The sequence below is a fragment of the Leptonotus elevatus genome, chromosome 12 (genome assembly GCF_054856555.1).
Source record: "Leptonotus elevatus isolate MCC_2025b chromosome 12, RoL_Lele_1.0, whole genome shotgun sequence".
Classification (NCBI taxonomy): Eukaryota; Metazoa; Chordata; class Actinopteri; order Syngnathiformes; family Syngnathidae; genus Leptonotus; species Leptonotus elevatus.
This window is the reverse complement of record NC_141250.1, coordinates 682,501-696,506: the sequence shown is the minus strand read 5'-3', so window position 1 is coordinate 696,506 and position 14,006 is coordinate 682,501. Positions and strand designations below refer to the sequence as shown.

Sequence of the window (14,006 nt, the reverse complement as noted above, 5' to 3'; positions counted from 1 at the left end):
TTCTTGCCCTTGAGCTGTTACAGTATAGTCTTAAACAATTCATGACAAACATGTTCAAATATCGCAAAAAGATTGTTACGCTCTCAAGGTGGTTTTTGAGACGTGTCGAAGTAGAAGTATTCCGCAAAAGTGTGTAATGGAAACACTTTTTGCACATTCCCTGTAGTTATGTGAACCCCCGCCCGGTCACAAAGGGGCCACTCACTTTCGTGTTGGAGCTGCCTCCTAAAGAGATGTCTTTTTAAGCACAAAGCGATTTAACTATGGCGCCAATGCCGCCATTCAATGCACGTTCCATATCGTTGCATGAGAAATGGCCGGTGTTCCCCCGGTGCACGTCGTCGTTGAAATCCATCCATCCGTCCGGACCATAACACGAGTTATAAGCGCGCACACACACACCAAATGCCGGTACCTGCCCGATGAGGGGAGAGAGATGTTTTTAAAGTAATCTTAACAACTCCGGGCGTCCGTCTTCCGTAAACATCAATGGCACCTCCTACAGAATTGCGAGATCTCGCGAGACGAGACATTACGAGAATTGCGCCTCAGAAGCAAAACGCTCTTCAATGGAAACGCCGACAAGTTGAAATTGTACTTTATCAAAATAGAGCAATATCGCTTTTATTTTTGCGAAAAATTTATGGAAATGCAACTTATGTCTCCATCTCTATCTCTAACCCGCTCTCTCTACTTGTAAATGTGTTGAATTATTTTCAGGCTTGTGACGATACGACTTGAAAAAAGGACCATATTTCTTATCAAAGCGGGTACCTGGAAAATTGTCAGGCTACCTCAATTTCCCATTTTAGGAGCCCGGCTGGCTCCTTAGCCTGGCTGGCTAAATCTTAGGCCTGCTGTATTTTTATGACTTTGGCGACAGCTCTGCCTCGTTTGAAACGGAGTTGCTCTGTGATCTGTTTCTTCAGGTGTTTCCGGCGCACTGCACTGATATAAGCGCCTCCATAGTGGCGCAACACTACAACTGCAGTAAAAATAAGTTGCTGCCGAGCTCTATCAACTCAGCTGGAGCTCTGTGTTGAGCAATATCAGTCGCTTTGGCTTGGGGTGGCGTAAAAATTAGCTGTAGTGGCCACCTCCAAAATTTGTACGCAGGAAAAACCATGGTTAATTTCACCTTCATTTGGCAATTAGCGTGGGTCTTAAACATAGGTGGCCAAAAACATGCCTAATTAAAACTTAACTGCACTAATAAACTATCAGAGGGTGCCGCAAAGTTCTGCTTTTAATATCGTCATGACAGTGATGATATTGTGATCGTTTTAATATCGCAATATCACGGTATTTTAATCGTGACATCCCTAATTAGCATTATCAATACCCAAGAAGTAGCTCTCGATTCCACAAAGTTTGCTGACGCCTGCCCTGAGATATACTGTAGGCAGAAACTGGAACAATACATGTACAATTTCAATGGATAAGAGAGTTCTTAAGTTGGTTTTAAAAGACGGGTTTTCTGTCAAGAGAATGTCATTTATGGCACTTGAATTATTAGTCCTACTTTATTTCAACGCTCTTTCTTTCTCTCTTAAATTGCAGGTTGCAGGATCTCAGTGAAGGTATTGCTTTTTTAAATAGTTTGATTACACAAAATTTCTCTATTTTTTCCTTGTATTAAGTGTCTTTCTCTGCATTTTGTTTCTGTTAGGCCTATTTCCTCAAGATGGCTATCCAGAGGAAGTCTCTACAGATGAGGAGGATGAAATGTTTTGCAGCAGAAAAAGGATGAAGCGTGGAAGAAGTACAATGGAAACAGCCAAGAATCGTAAAGTACCTCTTTATCACTACAAAGCATGGACCTATTAAAGATGTCCAGAAAAGGGAGCAGGGTTTTTACTGCGTTCAAAATTAGAGCCAGAGCGATTGATATCGCTCAACTAGACTAAACAACTATCCTGTGTAGTGCATGCACGCACATGATTTGAAGCTCAATTCATGCGTCCCGAAAATTGGAGCAGTGTCCCACAAAATCAAGTCCAATTAAGAAAAATTCTAAGATTAAAGAGAGTATGTGCGATTACTATCGGCTGTAACCACATCAACAGCATGGACTATCATATGTCAGTCTCTGTGCGTAGCTCACAAAAGTCCCTTGTTGCCTTCACGGCCCCCAGATTGGAAAACACAAAACCCCTGAACCACCATGGTTGCTTTTTTGTTGTTGACCACATTTTGCTCAACACTTTGAATCAGAGGTGTGGACTCGAGTCATGTGACTTGGACTCGAGTCAGACTCAAGTCATGAATTTGACGACTTTAGACTCGACAAAATGTTAAAAGACTTGCAACTCGACTTGGACTTTACCAACAATAACTTGTGACTTCACTCTGACTTGAGCCCTTTGACTTGAAAATACTTGCTTCTTCCACCAAAACAAAAAGATTAAAATGTATGTTAACGAGTAAGTTCCTCTCGGTGTGTGTACGTGTGCGAACTGTGCTGACACAGCGCCGTCATTCGTGTCAGGAAAGGCGCAAACACACGCCGCCTACGCCAAGGCAAACTTCAAAATAAGGCTTAACAAATAATACATTGACACCAATACAACAGACTTGGCGGATTTTACTTTGAAGTCTGCCTACATGGTGGCGTGAACGCCAGTTTGACTACTTCCCTTTGACATTTTGGTTTGCATTGTCAACGTTTTTATTAAAATTACATATTTTCCACCACCATTATCATGCCGTCACCCCGAAAGTATATTAAATAGCTAATTTAGGACGTGAAGAAACCGCAAGTTAATTACGCCGTCATTGCATGATATGGTGGTACAAGTCTTTGGCGTTCGTGGCTGTTGTTAGCATTATCATCGGGTGCTGCAACCGTAGTTTGACAGCTGTTGTTTGGCTGAGCTTGCTTTTCTTTTTGTTTTCAATATTGTAGACCTATGCTACTTTGTAATCCATTCTCCCTGTTTAAATGAATGGAATGTGCCTTAAATTGCATTTAGATGTATTTTTCATTATTACAAATAAATAGAACTTTGCCTTCATTTCTAATTAGTTTATAAAACACTAGCTTAAAAAAAAAACTTTCAAAATGTCCAATATGGCCATTTTGAGTTTAGGAACACAACTTCAGGTGCATTACAAGTGCAATGTAACGTAAGGCAGGATACCTTGTTATTTTATTAATGGACCATGTATAAAATAATTATGGGCCTGCTGAGCGGATCAAGCAGGCACATATTACTATCCTAGAAAAGGGGTTTATTATTTTTCAACTTATTATTATTATATAACTTACATCAAATCAAGCACCTTTTTCCAAGACACGCTGCGCGCGCATACGTTGACCGACCGATATGAATTTTAGCTCATTTTGTTGCAATTTTTCTCATCTTTAGCTCAGTGTCAAAAAAAAATTTAAGAAATGAAAGCTCTCCCCCCATGTGCGGGTTCAAAGACAGTGAGTGAAATAGCCTTATAACATTGTGTGTATTGGATCGGCTTGAGCAGACTAATTAAGAATCAGTGTAGACAGGGAAAAAATTGATTTCCAAGTTTCTGTTGGTGCGTGAATGTGCATGTTTCTTAACTCTTTGACTGCCAGACGTTTTCAGAAAAGGGATGCCGCCAGTGCCAGCCGATTTAAGCATTTTGACTGATCTTTCAAGGTCCACAGAAAATGTTCTGTTTGGACTATGGAAACACACGTACTACCAAATGAAAGATTGGACTTTCATCTTTCATCAGAAAAAAAAAAGTTTGTTTCTACCTTATTCCGTTCTTTAGTAATCAACAATAGAAAATGGTTAGTTTGACCCAATTTCGCCTGTTTTGGACCAAATTATGGAGAAATCAAGCTTTTAGTGAAACGATATTATTTCATGCATTCTAGTGAATTTTACACTTCTTTTTGTCCATGAATGATGCCACAAACACCTAAATAGTGCTTTACTTCTATAAAACACTACCACCAAGAATGAAAAAGTGTTTTTTGATAGCAAAATACGTTTATTTACATTCAACAGTGTAACAATTTGACAACAATTTGGCAAACTATTTACAAATGTGTGCAACTGTGGTGCTATTTACAAATATGTGGATGTTTTCAACGACAGTTTTTCTTTTTGTAACACTCTCCTTGCAGGCCGTTTTTTTCCGGGGAATAGCAAGTATATACTGCAGTGTGTCATCAAGTCTAATATCAGGATCATGCTACGGTTACGTTACGGTGGTGTTACGTCTCGCTTCCTCGCGTACTTCAGTTGCTATACCGGGTGGTAGGAGATGTTCTGATCCATTTTATCCACTCCATTCATGGTGGAATCGTAGTCCAGAAACAGTGTCTTCTCCGTGATCAGACTGTACCCGCTCCTCCGATGAATATGCATTGGACTCGGGGTACTCTTCATTGTCCGATCGAATGTCCGCATGTGGAGCTCCGGCGTTAGCAGAGCTAGCCGGTGATGCTTTATGACGTGAGAATAAAAGCCGCGTCCAACTGTGGCGTCCAACTGTGGCGTCAACCTCGGGAGTGACCATCATCATCATCATCATCAATGTGCATTGGTCGATGCTTTTCGACTACTCTCCATCGTCCGATCGAATGTCCGCTTGTGCAGAAGTACCCGGCCGGCTATTGTGCGCGTTTTCCGGCCTTAGCAGCGCTAGCCGCGCTAGCCGCGCTTAGCCGGTGAGGCTTACTACGTGTTCATAACAGTCACGCCAAAGCTTCCAACTTTGGCGTAGAGCTCGGAGTCCTCATCATCATCATCATCAATCTGCATTGGTCGATGCCAACTCTCCATCGCCCGATCGAATGTCCGATTGTGTAGAAGTACCCGGCCGGCTATTGTGCGCGTTTTCCGGCCTTAGCAGCGCTAGCCGCGCTAGCCGCGCTTAGCCGGTGAGGCTTACTACGTGTTCATAACAGTCACGCCAAAGCTTCCAACTTTGGCGTAGAGCTCGTTGTCATCATCATCGTTGACATCAATGCGCTTTTTAGTATTGATTGATGCTTTCCGTCTTTGAAAAAAATGCTCAAGCGTGAGCTGCTTGCAACCGGTTGCTTGGGCAGCCATTGTGGGCTTATTCAGCCATGTCTCCTCAACACTCTAGCTCCGCCTCACGTCTTCTACTGACGCCCACGGTGGGCGGCCCATCCAACCTTGTGCAAAGAGAGTCATCGCTGCCCTCTAGGGGCCAAAACGAGTCTTTGACTAATCATATCTGCCTGATACTTTCAGCACAGCTGCCCAAGGCTTTCCTGCACCCGTTTTTGAAAAAAAACAAAAAAAACATAGGGGACGTCTTTTAACGTCCTCGGCGCCCTTCCCTAGGTTTATGCTAAACGTTTTATAACGTTTATGGCAGTCAAAGAGTTAAAGGGGCAGTAATACTTTTAGTTGATTATGGGTAACTTCCACATTTCTTGACCGATTTCAATGGTTTAAATTTTAAACTGTTCCGCTCATTTCAATGTTGGTTAAAATCAAATGTGTGTGCGTGAATGTGCATGTTTCTTAAAGGGGCAGTAAGATACTTTTAGTTGATGTTGATTATGGTTAACTTCCACATTTCTTGACCGATTTCAATGGTTTAAATTTTAAACTGTTCAGCTCATTTAAATGTTGGTTAAAATCAAATGTGTGTGCGTGAATGTGCATGTTTCTTAAAGGGACAGTAAGATACTTTTAGTTGATGTTGATTATGGTTAACTTCCACATTTCTTGACCGATTTCAATGGTTTAAATTTTAAACTGTTCAGCTCATTTCAATGTTAGTTCAAATCAAATGTGTGTGCGTGAATGTGCATGTTTCTTAAAGGGGCAGTAAGATACTGTTGATTATGGTTAACTTCCACATTTCTTGAGTGATTTCAATGGTTTAAATTTTAAACTGTTCAGCTCATTTAAAAGAATCAGCAGGCCCATTCAAAATTTCCGCGGAAATTTTTCTAGTTATTGTTGCTATCTGCGTAGTTACTGTAAACTCACTGGAAACACATTGCAAACACGACAATCTGTTGCACCACTCTGGGTTCACTCCCTAAATCCCTGACTCCTACTTTGATGGTCACCCGAAATAATATAATCTACGATGTTGTTAAAATGACTCGAAGAGATTTGAAACTAAAAGTGTAGGAATTGTGAATCTCGGGACTTGGCTCGGGACTTGGCTCGGGACTTGGCTCGGGACTTGGCTCGGGACTTGGCAGTCTTGACTCGGGACTTGGCTCTGGACTTGTCAGTCTTGACTCTGGACTTGGCTCTGGACTTGTCAGTCTTGACTCTGGACTTGGCTCTGGACTTGTCAGTCTTGACTCTGGACTTGGCTCTGGACTTGTCAGTCTTGACTCTGGACTTGGCTCTGGACTTGTCAGTCTTGACTCGGGACTTGGCTCTGGACTTGTCAGCCTTGACTCGGGACTTGTCAGTCTTGACTCGGGACTTGGCTCTGGACTTGTCAGTCTTGACTCGGGACTTGGCTCTGGACTTGTCAGTCTTGACTCGGGACTTGGCTCTGGACTTGTCAGTCTTGACTCAGGACTTGAGGGCAAAGACTTACTCCCACTTCTGCTTTGAATCAAAAGACTGTTCTCATGGAAGCAACTCCAGCATAACTACATACTTGCCAACTCTCTATTCAGGCAAGGAGACTCACGAATTTCAACCCTATGTCTTCCGATTTCTTCCGCTAATCTCCTGATTTTACATTAAACTTTTTTTTTTACTTATTTTATTTTATTTATTTTTTACTTTTTTTGGTAACTTTTTTAAATATAACAAAACAGACGTTCATTTGGTCAACAATTTCACATTACAGAAAAATTTAATACAGTATTTATAGGTCTTTTTATACAGCAATGGTTCAAGAGTCACTTTTTTGATTAACTCTTTGACTGCCAGACGTTTTCAGAAAAGGGATGCCGCCAGTGCCAGCCGATTTAAGCATTTTGACTGATTTTCAAGGTCCACAGAAAATGTTCTGTTTGGACTATGGAAACACACGTACTACCAAATGAAAGATTGGACTTTCATCTTTCATCAGAAAAAAAGAGTTTGTTTCTACCTTATTCCGTTCTTTAGTAATCAACAATAGAAAATGGTTAGTTTCATCCGATTTCGCTTGTTTTGAACTCAAATACGGAGAAATCAAGCTTTTAGTGAAACGATATTATTTCATGCATTCTAGTGAATTTGACACTTCTTTTTGTCCATGAATGATGCCACAAACACCTAAATAGTGCTTTACTTCTATAAAACACTACCACCAAGAATGAAAAAGTGTTTTTTGATAGCAAAATACGTTTATTTACATTCAACAGTGTAACAATTTGACAACAATTTGGCAAACTATTTACAAATGTGTGCAACTGTGGTGCTATTTACAAATATGTGGATGTTTCAACGACAGTTTTTCTTTGTGTAACACTCTCCTGCGTGCAAAGAGACGCAACAGCATTTGCATGATCCATTTTATCCACTCCATTCATGGTGGCATCGTAGTCCAGAAACAGTGTCTTCTCCGTGATCAGACTGTACCCGCTCCTCCGATGAATATGCATTGGACTCGGGGTACTCTTCATTGTCCGATCGAATGTCCGCTTGTGCAGCTCCGCGTTTTCCGGCGTTAGCAGCGCTAGCCGGTGAGGCTTTATGACGAGAGAATAACGGCCACGTATAGCTTCCAACTCCGGCGAGGTTGACCATCATCATCATCATCAATGTGGATTGGTCGATGCTTTTCGACTACTCTCCATCGTCCGATCGAATGTCCGCTTGTGCAGAAGTACCCGGCCGGCTATTGTGCGCGTTTTCCGGCCTTAGCAGCGCTAGCCGCGCTAGCCGCGCTTTGCCGGTGAGGCTTACTACGTGTTCATAACAGTTACGTTGGCGTAGAGCTTCATCTTCATCATCATCATCAATCTGCATTGGTCGATGCCAACTCTCCATCGCCCGATCGAATGTCCGATTGTGTAGAAGTACCCGGCCGGCTATTGTGCGCGTTTTCCGGCCTTAGCAGCGCTAGCCGCGCTAGCCGCGCTTAGCCGTGAGGCTTACTACGTGTTCATAACAGTCACGCCAAAGCTTCCAACTTTGGCGTAGAGCTCGTTGTCATCATCATCGTTGACATCAATGCGCTTTTTAGTATTGATTGATGCTTTCCGTCTTTGAAAAAAATGCTCAAGCTGAGCTGCTTGTAACCGGTTGCTTGGTCAAGCCATTGTGGCTTGGATCAGCCATTGTCTCCTCAACACTCTAGCTCCGCCTCACGTCTTCTACTGACGCCCACGGTGGGCGGCCCATCCAACCTTGTGCAAAGAGAGTCATCGCTGCCCTCTAGGGGCCAAAACGAGTCTTTGACTAATCAGATCAGCCTGATTCTTTCAGCACAGCTGCCCAAGGCTTTCCTGCACCCGTTTTTGAAAAAAAAAAAAAAAAACATAGGGGACGTCTTTTAACGTCCTCGGCGCCCTTCCCTAGGTTTATGCTAAACGTTTTATAACGTTTATGGCAGTCAAAGAGTTAATAAACACAATAAATTTTTCCCAAAACAGAAGAAAATTTTTAATTTTTTGTTTTGAGAAGGTAAAGCACTACTTTTGTTGAATTAAGTAAAATATTGAAACCAATTTCTTTAAACCTTTGTCTCCGTACATTGGCCACTAATGTGGATTCTTTCAAAGCTTTCAATTTCTCCTTTTGATGCGATTGTACAAAATAAAGTAATACCAGCATAGGTCCAGGTTTTGAATCTCGTATCAGTCTCAGCTGGTTTGAAACTTGGGTCTGAGCAAATCCATCTAAATTGTCTTGACTGTCTTTCAAGTGTTGGGGATTTACACTCCCTAAACCAGATATTGAGGGTCACTTTTGTCCATTGATTTAAGCTGTTGAGATGGGTTTTGTACAGAGTTTTATTGCCAATTAATGATTGGAGTGGTACGTTTAACTGCAGGCATGTGATTTTTCCGCTAATTCGCGGAATTCCGCTTTTTTTATCTCCCCCCAAAAAAAAAAATCCGATTTCGTCTCTCTACAGCATTCCGTTTTAGTGTTTCCGCAACTGAAATGAAACCGATCTTGCGATTGGCGGAAGTCTCCGTGTTGACCAATAAGAGCGCTTGTTATAAAGGCATAGGAGTATGCCATTGTTTGTAGACCAATAAACGCGCTTGTTATAAAGGCATAGAGTATGCCATTGTTTGTTGAGCAATAAACGCGCTTGTTATAAAGGCATAGAGTATGCCATTGTTTGTTGACCAATAAACGCGCTTGTTATAAAGGTATAAGAGTATGCCGTTGTTCATTTCGCACACGTTTTTGCCGAGTGTTTAAAGAAAGATGTCCGTGATCGAACGCAAAGATGCTCCGCGAGTTAAGGAAATTGACAAACTCGTAAAAAACAAGTTTCGCTGGGACTGGTTAGAGAAGGATATATCGACAAATGTTGGAAAGAAGACTGTGACGAATTTGTTCAGTGACTTCATTCGGAAGATCGATCGTGCCGGGAAAGCGCTTTGCATTTGATGCCGTGATACCATTGACTATGGCGGGAGAGGTTTCAAAGCTCTTGAAAGTCCTACTGAAGAAGCTGTCATCGTTGGTCACCAATGTCCTTGATGAGTCAGAGCTGGGGAACTATGATCTCGAGGTGAGAGAATACCAGTTGGACAGTGAGTTGCCAACACCTTTGGACTCAGAGGGGAAGGCAATTGCACTGGATCGTTGGTGGGCTCAAGTCTTTGCTGTTGGAAGATACCCAACCTTGGCCAAGATGGTGAAGGCTCTCATGAGTTGCTTCCATGGGCCTCAAGTAGAGGGGGCTTTCAGTGTCATGGGTGATGTCCTGAACCCCAGAGCATGCAGAATGGACATAGCCACATACAGTTCTATTCAGACTGTGAAATATGCCCTAAGAGCAAGAAAGACCACCTCTGTCAGCCATTTTGGCAGGAAAGACATTCTGATGGATCCTGTGCAGTCCAAACTGTGCCTAAATCTGAGGACATCCTCCAAAAGGTACAGGGAGGAGAAGGATGCAGAAGCAGCTATGTTGTCTGCAAAACGAACAGAACTTGCTGTGAAACAGGACACTCAAATGAGCAAGGCTGCCTCAAGAAGAACCATCAAAGCTGCACAGAAGCAGGCTAGAAAGACCCATTCCAAAGCAATGAAGTCTAGGAGGAAGTAGTGTTTGTGTCATGTGAATGGATTGTGCTCAAGAATGAACACTTGTATATTCCTGTAAATATGTTGAATGTTTTAATGAGCAAAAAATAGAAAAACATTATTTATGACATAAATAATTTTTGAATGTGACTGCTTTTGAGTTGACTAAAACTGCAATTTTATATGGGATAGTTCAATATACATTGGAAATTTATGCTGTTGTTTTGTCTATTTCTTTGTCATCTGAGTGCATTGAAAGTACTTAAAATCACGGAAAACCCATGAGCTACGGCCCTGGCCCCCCCAACAGGGCGCTGCCCTGGACCTAGCTGGGTGCCTGCGGCCCCCAGACCCCCGGCTAAATTTTCAGATAATTTCACTTTGGTCAAATCACATGCCTGCATTAAGTTCTCCATACCTGCCAATGAGCATCAAGCACTCAAGGCAGAGAAATAATACAAATAATAAATACAAAATAAATAAAAAACATTGGGTGCTTGGAAAACAAAGTTGAGCAATAAGTTCTCCATATCTGCCAATACTTATGGGGCATCAAGCACTCAAGGCGAGAAAATAATAATAATTAAAACTAGGGATGCACAATAATATCGGTGGCTGATATTTATCGGCAATTATCGACCAATTTGACGTCAAACAGATAAACCAGATAATCAAGAAATCTGTCTAATTATCGGCAATTATCAACCAATTTGACATTATACAGATGCACCAGATGATAAAGAAATCCGCCGATAATAATAGACATGCCATGTTGGTCCATCTGTTGTGGTTGTGGCTTAAGTTGTGCCCAACTCCTCAACCTGTCCCCTCGGTTATTTTAGTGTCGCATATTTGTGACGTCATAATGCGCACAACGGACCTCGTGTTGGCAGAAGATGATTCATGGCGACTTGGCAGTCGTCAGTGTGGGCTTTCTTTACTGTGTCTCCCCAAAATGTTACCCTCACAGTTTTTTGTTGCATTTTTAAAACATGACTGTTTTGTTTTGGCAAACTCAAAATGAGTTACCGGTTGTCTTTGAAGCAGAGATATCAATAAAATTCAGCTTCATAATGCTTCACACAACGTTTCAATGTATTCATACATGTTAGACTTATAGTCTGCATCCTTCGCGGTCAAAGAACAGCCGGAGCTTGGCGGGCGACGGCGTTTGAAATTTTCGACGAGGAGGCAGAGGATGATGAAAATGACGGCGATCAGGGCAAAGAAATTAGTGAGTGTCTCTCAAAAAATTAAAAACTATTATGGTCTCCTGCTCACAAAGTGGCCACACATTATTTCCCCCATCCCATTCCTAACCCTCTACGCAGTAGCCAGAATCAGCAGCCCTGAAACTGCGTTAGATTTGTTTTCCAACTAGGGCATCATACAGCGAACCATAAGAAAAGCTTTAAGCGGCTTGAGGAACTAGGCAAGGCTCTAATTTGGCCTGAAATTTTGAAACTGGAAGTAAAGCCTTCTTCCGAAGGCTTGGTGGAGCAGGTGGAGCAGAAGCAGAAGAAAAAGCAGTAATCATTCCTGAACAGGCACACAGTAGGAAATCACAATAATGCATAGAAAAAGCTCAGACGACTGACAGAGCAACAGACACAGGTTGTGACGCATTTTTGACACTTCCCTTAAAAATAAGTGGTTTGATTTATTTTGTTCCCCAGTTTGTAGTATTTGATTACACATTCGACTAATTGGGAGCGTAATGGAGAAGAGCAGAGACATGCACACACACTTAAGCAACGTTACATTGAGTCATTGGAGTGCCACTGTATTGCCAATATTTAAAACGTATGACATCAAATACAGTACTTCAAGAATATGGCATGCAATGTGAAAGCACATACAGATAAACATAAATATATACAGTATGTGCATAAATTAACATGCATACAGTCCAAGATTTTGAATTAATAATAAATAAATAATCTGAAGCGCTTTTGTCTGTTTTAATTTTGCTGCTTTTTGATGTTTTTGATTTTTGTCAAGGTACTGAAACGGTACCTTGACAAAAATCAATCAAGGTATTTTATGCAGGTCAAAAACACTATAATACACATGATATTGTTCATTATTATTACCATATCTGACATTGTGTGGAAATCTGGGGAAACTCATATAAAACAAATACCTATCCTGTTTTCAAACCATAAGCCATAAGAATTTTTAATCGATCAAAATATACAGAACCAACTCATTCTCTATTTATTACATCAAATACAATACAATTTTACAACTTAGTTGAGTTTAAAATAACACAAATAATGTACAAAGTACACAACAATCTACTCTGCCACAGTACTCAGAAGCTGTTTGAAATTAGAGAGAGTCCTTATAACATAAGGATTACAAGTGTCTACAAAAAAATTAAAAGAACAGATATTAAGCAAAGGTGTGTTTTTGTAAAAGGTGTTAATTTGTAGAATCATTTAGGAACTGACCTGAAAATATGTCAGTCAGTTGCTAAATAATTTTTTTGTTTTTAAAGCAAAGTAAAAAATTGTTTTACTTAAATCAGACATGAGCTGTTAAAATTGTATATATGCTTTAATTTATTTGGATGTATTAGTGTAATGAAAATTGTATGTGTGTGTGAGGATATGATTCAGCAATGTTTTTATGGTATATGCCTATGAATTTCATGTACATATGTTGCTGGCAAATGTGCGTATGTTAAAGTGCACTTGTATATATGACTAGGTTTATACATTTTTCTTTTGTTGAAATGTATAACCTTATTGTATCACCATAAAACTAATAAGGGCAGGACTAGATAAGTTTTTAACTTTCTCCTACCCCTTTTGAACATGTAAACTCTTTTCTTTATTCTTGTTTTTCTTTTTTTACTTCAACTTATATTTTATACTTGTAATATGATTTTTTCATATTTATATGTTCAATAAAACCAAACCAAATTACTTTAAGAACTACATGGAAATTGCTGATCTATGCCCCATGATATCTCAACCAACCAGGATCACTACCTACAGTGCTTCAACCCTTGATAATATATATCCATACAAATCCACTACTTCCTGAAGTCGATACCTCTCCTTCATTTCCTGTCTTTCATGATTGGACAGACTGATTAATCCAGGTGTGTCTGGCCATTGTCGTCGTGGTTACTGAGGTCAGGCACACCTGGATTAATCAGTTTGTCCAATCATGAAAGACAGGAAATGAAGGAGGGGTACTGAGTTCAGTAAGTAGTGGATTTGTGCAAAATGCCCATTAATGGAGATAAACCGCCCTAAAATATTGTACAAAGCCCATCATGAAATTTTACCAGTTAATATAAATCCATCCATCCATCCATCATCTACCGCTTATCTGGGGTCGGGTCGCGGAGGCAGCAGCTTTAGCAGGGAAGCCCAGACTTCCCTCTCCCCATCCACTTGAACCATCTCCTCCGACGGGATCCCAAGGCATTCCCGGGCCAGCCGAGAGATATAGTCTGTCCTGGGTCGTCCCCGTTGCCCAGTTAATATACAAACAAAATTTATAAAAAGGGAAACTGAGTACAAATTAAGAGGAACAGACATTTTTTCCAAAATTATATGGAACAAAACAAAAAGAACGATGCATTTCAACTCAAGGTGTCAGTCTGCAACAATCTGCATTGTAAAACAAAATCTTCTCAGTCTATTTGTATTTTTTTTTTTAAACATAAAAGCACAATTCCTGCAAAAATATATATAGCTCAAGGACACAAAGTTGAATTATTTTGTTGTAACACTGAAAGCGTCTTGACCACTCATTAAATTTGTGTTGTTATTTTAGTTGATCAGACAGGCAGACAAAACAAATTTTACTTATTTCTGTCCCCTTTCATTTCTTTTGCTTTACTTTGAA

At 40.7% G+C, this 14,006-nt stretch overlaps 1 protein-coding gene across 1 annotated transcript in view; it reads left to right on the top strand.

Moving 5' to 3' along the window:
- rrp1 (ribosomal RNA processing 1) overlaps positions 1-14,006 on the top strand; it is a 57,148-nt gene that overhangs the window by 20,511 nt on the left and 22,631 nt on the right. Inside the window, exons 11-12 of the mRNA XM_086091045.1 lie at positions 1,561-1,580; positions 1,670-1,786. Of these exons, the coding sequence (XP_085947171.1) occupies positions 1,561-1,580; positions 1,670-1,786 (137 nt within the window). The remainder of the gene's footprint in view (positions 1-1,560; positions 1,581-1,669; positions 1,787-14,006) is intronic.